At 66.7% G+C, this 14,484-nt stretch overlaps 1 protein-coding gene across 1 annotated transcript in view; it reads left to right on the forward strand.

Moving 5' to 3' along the window:
* The window catches only part of NOTCH1 (notch receptor 1), a 46,656-nt gene that overhangs the window by 17,659 nt on the left and 14,513 nt on the right, over nucleotides 1–14,484 (forward strand). Inside the window, exons 3-17 of the mRNA XM_068552497.1 lie at nucleotides 2,190–2,452; nucleotides 2,985–3,323; nucleotides 5,400–5,522; nucleotides 6,051–6,284; nucleotides 6,664–6,819; nucleotides 6,962–7,147; nucleotides 7,471–7,584; nucleotides 8,321–8,434; nucleotides 8,739–8,972; nucleotides 9,048–9,158; nucleotides 9,724–9,916; nucleotides 11,331–11,476; nucleotides 11,717–11,830; nucleotides 13,570–13,689; nucleotides 14,001–14,153. Coding sequence (XP_068408598.1) covers nucleotides 2,190–2,452; nucleotides 2,985–3,323; nucleotides 5,400–5,522; nucleotides 6,051–6,284; nucleotides 6,664–6,819; nucleotides 6,962–7,147; nucleotides 7,471–7,584; nucleotides 8,321–8,434; nucleotides 8,739–8,972; nucleotides 9,048–9,158; nucleotides 9,724–9,916; nucleotides 11,331–11,476; nucleotides 11,717–11,830; nucleotides 13,570–13,689; nucleotides 14,001–14,153 — 2,600 coding nt within the window. The remainder of the gene's footprint in view (nucleotides 1–2,189; nucleotides 2,453–2,984; nucleotides 3,324–5,399; nucleotides 5,523–6,050; nucleotides 6,285–6,663; nucleotides 6,820–6,961; nucleotides 7,148–7,470; nucleotides 7,585–8,320; nucleotides 8,435–8,738; nucleotides 8,973–9,047; nucleotides 9,159–9,723; nucleotides 9,917–11,330; nucleotides 11,477–11,716; nucleotides 11,831–13,569; nucleotides 13,690–14,000; nucleotides 14,154–14,484) is intronic.

The following is a 14,484-nucleotide window of genomic DNA, read 5'->3' on the forward strand; positions in this document are numbered from 1 at the left end:
CGTGGGGCAGGCCCGCCTCATCTTGCCCATGCGGGTGGGCTTCCCTCCCCTTGGAGCTGGCGGGATGGGGGCGGGGCCCAGAGGCGAGAGGGAGGCGTGGACAGGACTGGCTCCCATCCCGCTTTGATGACCAAGCACCCTCTGTCCAGCACCCACCGCCTGCCTGCTCCGTCAGTAGCTGGGGAAGAAAAAAGAGCCTTTTCTCCAAGTGGGAGCTGCGGCCAGCTCCTGCCTGACAATGGAGGGCATTGAGAGGTGGCGGAGGTGCTGCCTCTTGGGTCTCCCCCCTCCCACCCCCAGGGCTCTGGGCTCCCAGTGCCACTCGGGCCGGGACCAGGCGGCCTGTAACTGGATCCACGCACAGTGGGGGTCACACCGCCTTCCCCAGGCTCCGGGGTGTGGCCTTGCAGGAGCCAAGGTGCCAGGGCGCCAGCGGCACGGGGGCCGCATGCTGGGGTCTGTGCCCCTCGCGAGGAGCCAGCCAGCCCCCACTCCCTGAGCGGGCTGGCTCAGGCCTGAGTTACCTCCCCTGGACCCCTCCCAGAGGGCAGCTGGTTTTCTTTAAGCCAGTTGGTTTGGGACTTTTGGCTTCTGGCAACAGATGGTGGGCCGGAGTGGCCATTTTGCGTCCTCCCCGCCTGCCCTACCCAAGCCCCAGCCCCAGATAAAAGGCTTCAGGGAGATAGATGCCTCCCAGGCCACGGGGACGGGGAGCAGCCCAGCTGCTGAGAAACGCAGACCCCGGCCCCCCCACACTGCCACCGCCAACCCTGGGGAAGGGCCTCTCCAGGGGCCGCCCCTCCCCTTCTTCCCTGTGCAGCTTTGATTTTAGCCCCCAGGGCAGGCAGGAGGGGAGGGAGTGGGGGGCTGGCATTTGTTAGGGGCAGGGTTCTGGTGGGCTCTGGAAGGTGGGATGGTCCGGGCTCAGGAGGGCCCTCTCTTCATCCAGGGGACCCCAGGCTCCCCGCAGCACCCCCTGCTGCCCCGCCAGGTGGGAGGAGGTCCCGCCCACAGATGCCCAGAGCTGTGGGCCCAGCGTTGGGGCCGCCTTCTCAGGCTGCTGCAGGCTGGGGGCCAGGCCAGGAGCGTTCCACCTCAGAGGCTTTGCCTCTGGGAAGAGTGATGCCTGGCTGGTCCCAGAGCCTTTCCTGAGACTTTTCCTCGAGTGCAAGGCTGCGAGGTGACCTCGTGGGGCAGTTTATGGCCCAGCCCCCAGAAGCCGAGGTGACAGGTGGCTAAGGGGGGCCCTGGGGTGGGGATGGCAGGCGCTGAGCCCTTCCCTGCAGGGAACGCGTGGCACCAGGCCTGGGGGCAGGGGAGGCAGGTCGCCGCCCTCCTGGCTCACCTGCTCCAGTCGCAGCCTGGGCAGTGAGTACCTGGGGAAGTGCCGGCCTGCCAGAGCGGCGGTCCTCCTGGACCCCGGCTTCTCCAGCTGGGCAGCGGGTGTTTCTGCTCCTGGCTGACGTCGTGTGGACATCTGTCGTGAAGCCTTGACCGCACAACGGAAAAGCCGTGTCTGGGTGCCACGTGTGGGTGGGGATGGGTGCCGACCAGCACGGTCCCCAGCGCATCAGACCCCTGACAAAGAACTCCACGTCGCGAAGAAAATGGGAAGCCAGGCCACGTCGTGTTGGCAGTCCTTTCCACGTTTGCTATCCTATCGATGTTGAAAGAAAAAAAGCTGTGAACTCTTTTATTAACCAAATAACGCACGTTCATTACCGAAAAGCTAAAGAGGAGAAAAAGCAGGCAGGCCCCCGAAACTAAAGATTTTACAGAGCACCGTTCCCCTCGGCAGAGAACGGCCGTGTCTGCCCGCGTGGTCGGTCCCCTTCTCGGTGGCTTGCCAGGGTGCAGACAGATGCCTCCGTGAGTTCTGAAACCTACTCCGGGGCCCACCGAACACTCTGGTCTCTAGTTTCTCCAATTAACATAATCGCTTTTCTTTACGGAGGTGAAATTCACTTAATATAAGATTAAGCACTTAAAAGCGTACAGTTCAGTGGCGTTTGGCACACTAGTGATATTGGGCAACCACCACCCCCTCTGGTCCCAGAACTTCACCTCACTCCTCGAGGGGCCGCTCCCGGCTGTGCCCGCTGCCCGGGGTGGGGCCCCACCGACGCCGGGGTTGGTGGCGGGTGGCTGGCTGGGGTCGGGCACTCACCGCCCCGGTCTGTCTCCCGCAGCTGCAGCGGGGCCTTTGCGGGCCAGCGATGCCAGGCGCCCAACCCCTGCCTCAGCGCCCCCTGCAAGAACGGCGGGACGTGCCACACGGTGGAGCGCGACGGCCTGGTGGACTACGCCTGCCGCTGCCGCCTGGGCTTCTCGGGGCCGCTGTGCCTGACGCCCCGCGACCACGCCTGCCTCGCCAGCCCCTGCCTCAACGGCGGCACCTGTGACCTGCTCACTCTCACCGAATACAAGTGCCTCTGCCCCCCGGGCTGGTCAGGTGAGGACGCCGGCGGGGGACTGGGCTGTGGCGCTCGAGAGGGGTGGGCAGGCCCCGGCCTTCCCCCAGCTGCCCGCACAGCAGATGCCGGCCCCGTCTGTGTGGCTGGGGAGGGCTTTGCTCGGCTGTTGGGGTCTGTGATCCAGAAGTGGCGCAGAGCACCCCCCCCGGAGGGTCCCCACGCCCCTCTCCAGCCCTGGAGGGCCCCACCCCTGCCTGCCTCTGTGAGCAAAGGGGAGACTCCCACCTCCCTCCTGCCAGGAGTGCAGGCCCCCCACAGGAGCCGTGGTGTCACTGCGGGCACCAGAGTTTAAGAACACGGGCTCTGGAGGGGCGCCTGCCGCCATGCATCCTGCCACAGTCACTCAGCCCCTAAGCTGTCGGGGTCCTGAGGTGTCAGGAGCCAACACCGTGGGGTCCATCCCTGGCTGGCACCTCCTCCGTGGTGCCTGGAGGCTGCCCCCGGCTCTTGGGGCGGCCCGGCGCGGGGAGCAGGGAGGCCGGCTGACCCCCTTCGCTCCTGCCCCCCCAGGGAAGACATGCCAGCAGGCCGACCCCTGCGCCTCCAACCCCTGTGCCAACGGTGGCCAGTGCCTGCCCTTCGAGGCCTCGTACATCTGCGGCTGCCCACCCGGCTTCCACGGCCCCACCTGCAGGCAGGACGTCAACGAGTGCAGCCAGAACCCCGGGCTCTGCCACCACGGTGGCACCTGCCACAATGAGGTCGGCTCCTACCGCTGCGCCTGCCGCGCCAGCCACACCGGCCCCCGCTGCGAGCTGCCCTACGTGCCCTGCAGCCCTTCCCCCTGCCAGAACGGGGGCACCTGCCGCCCCACGGGGGACACCGCCCACGAGTGCGCCTGCCTGCCAGGTACCGCTCGCTGGCCCCTGCTGGTGGTGGCCGTGCTCCCCCTGCCTGGTGGGAGGGCCGGGGGTGCCCAGGGCAGAGGGAGCACAGGGCTGGAGCAGGGCATGCTGGGCCTGGGGGTGGACGTCCACTGAGCGCGGGCGATTGGAAGGCAGCCTTGGGTGTGGTGTAGGGGCGGGTCTGGAATGGGGGCCACCCATTAGGCACCTGCCCACCCACTTCTGCCCGGGGACGGGTCCGTTGTGACCAGACAGCTGGGCCCGTGACCCCTGATGCTCCTCCCCTGCCGCCAGCCTTCTCCAGGCCACTCAGGAACCCCTGAATCTTGAGCTCCCTGGGCCCACGTGCACGTTACAGAGCTCTCCACGGCAGCAGGGAGTATCCTCGCTCGTGCAGCCCCCGGGCTTCCCCTGTTTCCCCGAGGTGGGGACAGTGAGGCTGGGGCTTATGCGTCACTTGCCCCAGTGGTGGCCCTTCCTCCTGGCCCCGCTGGTCTCCCACCAGTGGGGCGACAGTGACGGGCACAGCCCCCCCCCCAGCAGCTCCACTCTCCCTGTTGTGTGTCCCAGACTTGCCAGTGTAGTTTTCATTTGAGTCAGTTTTGCTGCTGGTGATCTAAAAATACTAGTGACGACAAAGAGGTTTGAAGATCTCGCGTCTGTCAGCTGCGCACTGGCGGTTAGGCGGTTAGGCAGGAACGAGGAAGGGAAGGGTGTTTCAGGAGGGGGGTGGGATGAGGAGGTGGGGCTGGGGTTTGGGTGCTGGAGGGGAGCCCAGGGTCTGGCTGACCCAGGGGTGAGCCGAGGGTCGCCCCAGCCCCCATGCTGCCGCGGCCCAGCTCGGCCCCTGCAAAGAGGAAGTGCTCTGCCCGCCCACTGTCCATGAGCCCCGGGCCTTGTCACTGCAGCGGCCGTCTCTGCGTGCAGACGCCGGGCGCATGCATTTCCTGCATGTCACTGGCGCTCCCCTCGCCGCCTGCCTGCCGCGGCGCTGCTGGCCGCCCAGCTGGGCTGCTCAGCTGTCTACAGGGGGCTGGGCCAGGCGTGCCCCCCGGTTCTGGGTTCAGATGCCTTCTTGGTGGTTGTGGGACCCCAGGCCTGGGACCTTGTGTCTGGCCACGTGGGTCAAGTGGGGCCGTGGAGGTGGGCGGAGTGGGGGGCCAGCCAGAGGATGCTGCACGCCTGGGGTGGGTGAGGTGAGACCCTTCCTGCTTTACAGCTCACCCTCCAAAGCCAGGGAGAAGCAGCACTTGCGGCCCACCGCATACAAGTGGGTCTGGAGTGAGGGCTCCAGCCTCCCGTGCGGGGGCCTCAGAGGGAGGGGCAGGAGGGAGTCCAAAGGCACCCCAGGAGGAGCATTAATCAGTAACTGGCTGCAGGTTTGGCTATTGCCAGGCGCACCTTTCTGGGTTGATTATTGAACCAGCGGGAGTTGAATGGATTAATAGCTAACTGGCTGGCCGCGGAGTTGGTGTGCAGAGGTGGGCCCGGGCTGGGGGAGGAGGTGGGCCCTGCCCGCGCCTCTGTTCCTGGGAAGTCAAGGGCCACACCTGCAATCCCCCCAGGACTGCCCACCTGGGTCCCACTGTCTCCCCGCTCCGGTTCCCCGCTTGGGGGGCCCCCGGGCCCAGTGCAGCCCCTGCAAGGCGGGGTATCTGTGGCCGCACACAGGGGTGTTGCAGAGAACCCCCAGCGTGGGGCGAGCTGGCAGGCAGTGTCCAGTCACTGGAGCCACTACACAGAAGGTCTTCTACAGCAGAACCTCTAGAACCTGTAATCCTGAGTTCCTGTCTGATCAGCTGGGTCCTTACAAAATGATTCCTTAGAGGGGAATGTGTCTCCCGTCCTGGTCACAGGAGTGGGAAGGGTGGGGCGTGGACCCCAAGGGCTGTGAGGCAGCGGGCATCACAGGGTAGGCCATGGAGGAACAGCTCTCTGTCCAGAGTAGGGTGTCGTGGGTGCAGCCAGGAAGATGCCAGAGCCCAGATTGAGTGTGGCAGGGAAGGTGAGGGCAGCGATGTGCGCTGCCCAGCCCTGTGGGGAGGCCTGACCGGGCCCCTGGCTCCCCCCTGCCACACAGGCTTCACCGGCCAGAACTGCGAGGCAAACATTGACGACTGTCCAGGAAACAACTGCAAGAACGGAGGCGCCTGCGTGGACGGCGTGAACACTTACAACTGCCGCTGCCCCCCGGAGTGGACAGGTGCGTGCACGGAGAGGCCTGGGTGGGCACCGCCGCTGCTGGAGCACACGCACGGGGTGGGCCAGGGAGGGCGAGAACCTGGTCCAGGCCGGGAGGGATTCCGGAGTGACCTGGGGCTGCCCCACCGCCGGGCTCTGAGGCCTCCACCCCAGCAGTCAGCACAGATGTGGCATCAGCTGGTCTGTGCGGGCCATTTGCAGCCTGGCCCCGGGCAGCCCTGAGCCAGAATCAGGTCCCCAGTTTGAGCCCAGCTGCTGGGCAGGACCCGGGGCCGCTGGCCAGTAGGACGCCGGCCCCGCCCACAGATGAGCGTGGACCCCAGTGCACCTGTGCCTGCACAGCAGCCAGATGAGAGCCCCCTCTGGCGCCAGGGGTGCAGGGGAAGGAGTGATTCAGGCTGGCGGCAGGCGGAGGAGTCATGAGGGAAGGCTTCCTGGTGGAGGGGGCCCTGTGCCCCGAGGGGGAGGGTCTCGGCTGTGGTTGAGGGTCTGGAGGCGCCGCCCGGCCCGACGGTCCCGGCCCCCGCAGGTCAGCACTGCACCGAGGACGTGGACGAGTGCCAGCTCATGCCTAACGCCTGCCAGAACGGCGGGACCTGCCACAATGCCCACGGTGGCTACAACTGCGTGTGCGTCAACGGCTGGACGGGCGAGGACTGCAGCGAGAACATCGACGACTGCGCCAGTGCCTCCTGCTTCCACGGCGCCACCTGCCACGACCGCGTGGCCTCCTTCTACTGCGAGTGTCCCCACGGCCGCACGGGTGAGCGCCGACGAGGCGGGTTCTCGCTGCCCTCGCCCGGCGGTGGGCCCCCTCGGGTCGGGGCTCGCGTGCGTGCCCTTGCGCAGACACACGGACTGCAGCTTTGCGGGGCCTGTAAGGGTGACCCCAGAAGGGGCCTTTCTGGAGTGAAGGGGCTGGCGGGGCTGGGGCGTTGCCTGCCGTCAGGGCCACTGGCAGTGAACCTCCCGGAGTGACTCGGGCGTCGTGGGATGCTGCACGGGGTCACTAGCAGTGGCACAGTGGGTGGGGGGGGTTGTCCCTCCCTGGGTAGCCGGGCGGGGGTGGACCCCGGCTGCGGGCAGCCCGCGTTCCCAGGCCAGGGGGCAGTGCCTCGGCTGACCACCACCATGCCATCCAGGTCTGCTGTGCCACCTCAATGACGCCTGTATCAGCAACCCCTGCAATGAGGGCTCCAACTGCGACACCAACCCCGTCAACGGCAAGGCCATCTGCACCTGCCCCTCGGGCTACACGGGGCCGGCCTGCAGCCAGGATGTGGACGAGTGCTCGCTGGGTACGGGCAGCCGAGGGGGCAGCCAGGGCGCTGGGAACCTGGTGGAAATAGTCTGATGGGGGAGGCGGGCACACCCCAGAGGGTTCTGGAGACCGGGGTTCCCGGAGCCGCCCCTCACCGTGCCGTGCCCGCCCACCCGCAGGCGCCAACCCCTGTGAGCACGCGGGCAAGTGCATCAACACGCTGGGCTCCTTCGAGTGCCGGTGTCTGCAGGGCTACACCGGCCCGCGCTGCGAGATCGACGTCAACGAGTGTGTGTCGAACCCGTGTCAGAACGACGCCACCTGCCTGGACCAGATTGGGGAGTTCCAGTGCATCTGCATGCCCGGTACGTGGCCAGCCTCCCGCCCGACCGTCAGGGGCACCGCCGGGCAAGCGGGGGTGGGGAGGCCGCGTCAAGGCCGATGGACCCTGGGGAGCACCCCGGCCGCACCTCCTCTGCCCCCGGCCTCCGTGTCCACCTAGGCCGCGGCCCCAGCGGGTATCTGGGGAGACCGAGCCAGGCCCGTGAGGCACAGCAGAGAGCAGGCCAGAGCTGGGCAGCTGGGTCACCCTGGGGAGCAGGTGTGGAGGGGGCAGCCCTCGGCTGTGGTGAGGGCCACCGAGGTGGGTCACGGGGTCCTGCCCCCCTTGACCGCCCCCTCCCCGTAGGCTACGAGGGCGTGCACTGCGAGGTGAACACGGACGAGTGTGCCAGCAGCCCGTGCCTCCAGAATGGCCGCTGCCTGGACAAGATCAACGAGTTCGTGTGCGAGTGTCCCACAGGTGAGGCCTGGCCCCAGCCGCGCCCCCCGCGGGAGCACCCCGCTGTCCCTGCGGGCTGCCGGGTTGGGTCCCCCAGGGGCTGGGTGGGAGACTGCCGACTTTCACCTCGGGAGTGGGCGGGGTGTTTTCAGGCTTCCCCCAGTGGGCAAGGCTGGGTTGGGCAGGGGGTCCTGGCCCCCAACCTTGCTGGGGAGCCCGGGACCCAGAGACCCTCCTCCTGCTGGCGGGTCCCTGGGAGCAGCGGTGTGTTCGCCAGCCCCGGAGGGACCTCGACGGGAGGAGGTCTAGCCTGCCCTGGCCTCCCGTCTCCGCCAGCCTGCAGTGCACACGATGCCCAGGAGGGCCTAAGGAGCCTTTGGGCGCCTGAGTCTGTCCCAGGGGAGGGCTGGGGTCTGGGGGACGCCGGGCCCGGGGAGGTGTTGTGGGTCAGAGCCTTGGCTCTCCCGAGATGCAAATCAGCTATTCCAGACACTGAGCCGGGAACCCGATTCTCAGCCTGACAAGGCTGTAGCCATAGCAACCGGAGTCAGTCTGGGGCAGAGGCCCCTGTGTGAGGGAGCGGGAGGCGTGTGACCCGAAAGGCGGGAGCTGAAAGGGGACGAGAAGAGAATGGGGGCTTTGCCCAGCCCCGGCCAAAGCACTCTCAAGGGGCCCTCCCAGGCACTCCCTGCGCTTGGCTGGCTGTGGGGCCACTGCGCCCATCGTGTCTGACCGCCGTCCCTCTCCCCGGCTGCAGGCTTCACCGGGCACCTGTGCCAGTACGACGTGGACGAGTGTGCAAGCACGCCCTGCAGGAATGGCGCCAAGTGCCTGGACGGGCCCAACACCTACACCTGCGTGTGCACGGAAGGTGCGGGGCCGCCCGACTGCCAGGCTGAGCGGGGGGAGGAAAAGCAGGCGTGTAGGGTCCAGGGAAGGGGAACAGCCGGGAGCTGAGGCTGGGAAGGTGACCCCTCATTCTGGGGCCTCTGGTCCAGGGGCCAAGAGCAAGGTGAGGCTTTGACCCGGGCAGTGGGGGACGTCCCCAGACATCCCTCCCCAGTCTCCCCCGGCGGGAGCGCAAGTGACCCTGGGTTGGTTGGTGGCGTCCTGGGATGGGACGGCCGCGTGCCCGGTGAGCAGCCCCACTGAGCCTCTCAGCCCCCGCCCTGCAGGCTACACAGGGCCCCACTGTGAGGTGGACGTTGACGAGTGCGACCCCGACCCCTGCCACTACGGGTCCTGCAAGGACGGCGTTGCCACCTTCACCTGCCTGTGCCGGCCGGGCTACACGGGCCACCACTGCGAGACCAACATCAACGAATGCCACAGCCAGCCCTGCCGCCATGGGGGCACCTGCCAGGACCGCGACAATGCCTACCTCTGCTCCTGCCTCAAGGGGACCACAGGTGCCTGGCCGGGGCTGTGACTGGGGGGCTGGGGGCGGGAGCGGGAACCGACCGCCTCTGGCCTCCCACCGCCAGGACCCAACTGTGAGATCAACCTGGACGACTGTGCCAGCAACCCCTGTGACTCGGGCACGTGTCTGGACAAGATTGACGGCTACGAGTGTGTGTGTGCGCCGGGCTACACGGGTGAGCCGCCCAGGGCTCGGGGACCCGCAGGGCTCTGTCCCCCCGCCCTCGTCACGGCCTTGCCTCAGGGGCCCGGGCTGTGCTCACACGTCAGGGTCTCCGGGATGGGCCAGGTCTGAGGACCGTGGGGGCAGGATGGTGCAGGCCGCCCACCGCCCAGGGCCCAGCTGTCAGACCACCAGCTTTGGCAACGGTGGCAGAGACCACGGAAGGATCGGGGCTGCGGCCGGCACCGGACGGGCATCCCTGAGGCTCTCGTTCCTGGTCAAAGCTGGCCCAGCAGGCCCAGAGCAGAGCCAGGCTCCCGGCACACGTGCTGCCCTGCACGGCCCTCTGCCCTGAGCGTGTCCGGGGCCTCCTGAGCCTCAGCCCTCACCGGCCAGCTCGGCCCCTGGGCCACAGGAGGGGAGTTTGTGTGGGTGGGAGTCTGCGCCTCGGAAGGACCTGGGGAGGGGGTTCCACGGAGGGGGAGACTGAGGCCCTGAGGGCTGGGACCCCTCCCACTCTTCCTCCTGGGGGGGTGGGCGTGGGTGTCTGAGCCGCCACCCCGTGCCACCGCCCGCAGGGAGCATGTGCCACATCAACATCGACGAGTGCACGGACAACCCCTGTCACAACGGCGGCACCTGCGAGGACGGCGTCAACGGCTTCACCTGCCGCTGCCCCGAGGGCTACCACGACCCCACCTGCCTGTCCGAGGTCAACGAGTGCAGCAGCAACCCCTGCATCCATGGGGCCTGCCGGGACAGCCTCAACGGGTACGGGGCCGCCCCGCACTCTGCGTCCTCGGGAGCCCTGCCCCAGCGAGGCGGCCTGCTCGGGGGCTGGCGGCTGGCGGGCCGGGGCGGGGCAGTCGCGAAGCCCCGGACTGGCCAGCGGTGGGCCCCGGGCTGAGTGGGTGGGTGCCCCTCAAGGACGGATCTGCCGTTGGTGCCCTGAAATGTGCCGTCGGGCGCTCGCTCCGCTCCTGGTCTGTGCCCAGCGCTGCCCTGGGCTCTGTGTGCTCACGGGCCACAGTGTGCGCTCGGGACACACATTGGTGCCGTGGCCGCAGGCAGGGTTTCTGTGACACCGCGGCGCGATGAGATGATTGTTCTGGTCTTTGTCCTGGTTCCTGCAATCACTCAGATCTATAGAAGTGGAAGGAGTATCTTTTGTTATTTGTCGAAGCCCCTTTCAAGCACACCTGAGGATGAGGCTGGGTGCCGGGGAACCGTGTGAGGAGGGGGTTGGATCTCTGAGCCCCACCCTGACCTCCAAGGAGGGGAGGGGGGCTGCAGGGTGAGTTAATCACCAACAGCCGGTGATCGAAATTGGTCACGCCTGTGTGAGGAACCCTCCATAAAAATGCAAAGCGCAGGAGTTCAGAGAGCTTCCGTGTCGGCGAACAGGTGCTGGGGTGGCGGGAGCAGCTCTGAGCCCTTCCCCGTACCTGGCCCTGAGCATCTCTTCCATCGGGCTGTTCCTGAGTTTCACCTTTTATAATAGACCACTAATCTTGTAAGTGAACTGTTTTCCTGAGTTTGTGAGCCTTTCCAGCAACAAGGAAGGCATCTGATTCATAGCTGTTCGCTCAGAAGTACAGGTGACAACCTGGGACTTCAGGTTAGTGTCTGACTTGGGGCCGGTCTCGTGGGACCGAGCCCTAGGTGTGGGGTCTGCGCTGATTCCAGGTAGTTAGTGCCAGAAATGAATTGTGGGATACTCAGCTGGTGTCCCCAGAGCTGGAGGATTGCGAGGTGTGGGAAACCCCCTACATGTGTGGCGTCAATATTAGAGTGTAGAGAAGCTTACTTTTAGTTTCTGACACCCATTACGTGCCCGGCACTGCTCTGTCTAGATGGGGCCGTTGACATGGGCAGGGACCCCATGCCCCCGTTTGGCACAGAGAGGGTAAGCACACTGTTCAGGGCCACACAGCGAGTGAATGGTGGAGGGCCTTCTGACCACTGCCCTGAACTGGGCACTGTCCCCAATCTAGTTTAACAAACCCTCACCACCTTCTTGGGCAAGGTGGGCTATTTAAAGGTGTTTAAAGGACTCCGAGGGTCAGAGCGGACCGGCGCCTCCGTCCAATCAGGTCATAGGAAGGTGGCAGAGCAGGGAGTGGCCCCAGCCTAGGCCCTCCCCTCTTGGGCCACAACCTGAGATGCCATGTGGTCACCTCTGCAGGTACAAGTGTGACTGTGACCCCGGGTGGAGTGGGGCAAACTGTGACATCAACAACAACGAGTGTGAGTCGAACCCCTGTGTCAACGGGGGCACCTGCAAGGACATGACCAGCGGCTACGTGTGCGCGTGCCGGGAAGGCTTCAGTGGTGAGTGGGGCGGGGCTCCTGGTGCAGAGCGGGCCCCCCAGGGCGGCAGCGCGGAGCCAGGACACAGGTCCAGCCACCGCGACCCGTGGCGGCTCCCTCCCGGGGGGGGTGGGGGTACGGACCTGCTGGGGTCGACTCCAGGCCCCAGGCTCAGCGCAGGGCCCTTCCTCCACACCAGGTGGGACCTGGCCATGGCACCAAGGGTAACGGCCACACTGACTGCTGTCCCTCCCTCTCCAGGCCCCAACTGCCAGACCAACATCAACGAGTGTGCGTCCAACCCGTGTCTGAACCAGGGCACGTGTATCGATGATGTGGCTGGGTACAAGTGCAACTGCCTCCTGCCCTACACAGGTGAGGGCGGGGCCTGGAGGCGGGGGCGGGGCCTGGGCCGCCCATGGGAGTGGTGCCTGAGGGGTACACGGTGGCTTTCCGGGGCTGGCCTTGTCTGCATTGCTCGGCGGGCATCCCGAAGGCTCTGCTCTGTACTCGGAGCCTTGGGCCTGGCCACATTAGGGCCTCTCCCTGCAGGTGTCATTGCCAGATGAGCCCACAAAATACCGGGTGCCTGGGAGGAAGTTTTAGTTTAAGTAGGTCCCAAGTATTTTATCTGGTGAGGTGGCCCCCTTGGTGGCAGAGCTGGGAGCTGGGCCTGGGCTGTTGGCCTCCACGGCCCAACGTCCATGCTGCCTTGGGCCCCCGGGGGCCAGGCCGCCCTCCCCATCCGCTGGCCGGGCCTGAGGGATTCCTTTGATGGCGGGCCCTCTTTGTGTGGGGAAACAAGGAGCCCTCTGTTCCCGCTGAGAGCGGCGGGAGACTTGTCCCCGGGCGTCTCAGCCTCTGCCACTGGCCTGGCCAAGGGGATCGCGAGATATGGTCCCCTCCTTAGAAGAGATTTGCCAAGTGTTAAAAAATAAAAGTCCACAACGACTAGGGCCACCAGCCCCACGGGGAGTGGGCAGAGGGTCATGCCACTGGGGACAGTTGTGGCCCCCAGCGGTCCTGAGAGGGCCCCGGTGGGCGGGGTGGGGCCCATGACTGTGGTTCTCATGACATCGGGCGGCCCATGGCCAGAGCAGTGTTTTCTTTGACCAAAGCTGGGGAGCTGGACTTTCTCTCTTGTACCGGTGAGGAAACTCTCCCCTGGTGGCCGCCCAGGGGCTTCCGCACCCAGGGCGCACCCGAGTCCCTTTCGGACACGTTGACATCGGGGGCCGGAGGGCCGGCGGGGAGGAGCCGGCCTGTGCTGACCTGCTTCCCGTCTGCCCGCTTCCTGCTTCCCTCTGCACAATTGTCGGAAACTCTAGCGAATTTCCTGCCTGCCCGGGTCGCTGTGGAAACCGATAGAAAGAAAGGCCCTGGACAATCACACCCGGGGCCGGGGAGATAATGAACCACAGGGAAGATAACGCTTCCTCGCGGCCTCAGGACTCAGTCCCGCAGGCTGTAAACAGGAAGCCCTGCATAGGGCTTTCAGGGAGGAAAAGTCCCCCAGTGTGCCCGGGGGTCTAGCCAGACTCCCGTCCCCGTCCCGGGGGCCCTGACACCTCACCCGCTGCTGCCCTGATAAGTAGCCCGTGCTCGGGGCTGAGGCTGGCACGTCCCGGCAGCGAGGGCTCGTCCCCTGCTGTCGCAGCCTTTGTTCAGTGGCCTCCTGCGTTGGGCACTTGCTGCCCTTGACACAGAGCCCCTGGATTAGCTCCCAGGCCGCCGGCTCAGTGCAGGGCTCTCTGCTACCAGGAGGTGAGGAGGGGGCGTGAGGCTGGGAGCAGGTCCAAGGCCCCTGTGAAGTTGTGGGGGGCATCAGTCCCAGCCCAGCCCTTGCTGCTGGCACTTTCGGTGGGGTGAGGCCCAGGCCGTGCCCCACAGCCCGTTGGGGGGCAGGGGATCATCTGGTTTGTGTTCGGGTCCCGACTCAGGCAGGCGCTCACGGGGGTTCCAGTGCTACGCCGTATGCTCCCCTGCGGGGCAACCAAATGTGCTTTGGTGGTGGGACCAGCTGCAGGCGGTGGCCGCAGTGGTCTCTGTCAGGTGGTGCCACGGGGCGTTGACCCTCTGGGCCGGGGCTCCCCGCCTGTGCCTCTTCCCCTCAGGAGCCACGTGCGAGGTGGTGCTGGCCCCATGTGCCCCCGGCCCCTGCAGAAACGGCGGCGAGTGCAAGGAGTCCAAGGACTACGAGAGCTTCTCCTGCGCCTGCCCCGTGGGCTGGCAGGGTGAGCCAGCGAGCCCAGGAGGCGCTGGGGCAGGGAGGCTGGGTGTGCCGGGGAGTTTGGGCATCTGTAGAGCAAGAGGTCGTGAGCTCCCCGTCCTTGGAGATGAGCCAGCGGGCTGCAGAGCCCTCCCAGCCTTGAACGTCTGCATCCTGCTCGGCCCCACGTTGGGGGACAGCAAGTCGGAGAGCCCCTCCTTCCCGGGACGCCCCCAGAGGGCCATCCCGCGGCTGCGGAGGCCCCGCTCCTGGGGGGCAGGGGAGAGTCCTGTGGGGAGGGGGCTGAGCTGACAGCTCCCTCTCCCCCTCCCCCAGGGCAGACCTGCGAGATTGACATCAACGAGTGCGTGAAGAGCCCGTGCCGCGCGGGAGCCTCCTGCCAGAACACCAACGGTGGCTACCTCTGCCACTGCCAGGCCGGCTACACGGGGCGTAACTGCGAGACGGACGTCGATGACTGCCGGCCCAGTGAGTGGCCGGCCAGCCCCGTCCACCTCTGAGATGCTCAGGGCAGGGAGCTCGTCAGGGTCGGATGGGAGAGTGGACGGGGCAGCACCCGGGTGCAGGGTTGGCGCTGGCAGCCCTCTTGGTCCAGCTGGACCCGCCAGGAGGGCGCCCAATCGGGGGCCGGAGGAGTGCTGGGGGGGTGGCTGCTGTTGACGGAGCGTTGTTGACCAGCGAGGTGGTCCCACGTGGTTCTGGAGGCTCTGGAGCCAGGTTGCCAGGCTTCAAGCCCACCCTCGCATCTCCCCACCAGACTCCAGGGCTCCTCCCCCACGGCCTTGCCTGCCCCGGTCCG

This window comes from Eschrichtius robustus, chromosome 10 (assembly GCF_028021215.1).
Source record: "Eschrichtius robustus isolate mEscRob2 chromosome 10, mEscRob2.pri, whole genome shotgun sequence".
Classification (NCBI taxonomy): domain Eukaryota; kingdom Metazoa; phylum Chordata; class Mammalia; order Artiodactyla; family Eschrichtiidae; genus Eschrichtius; species Eschrichtius robustus.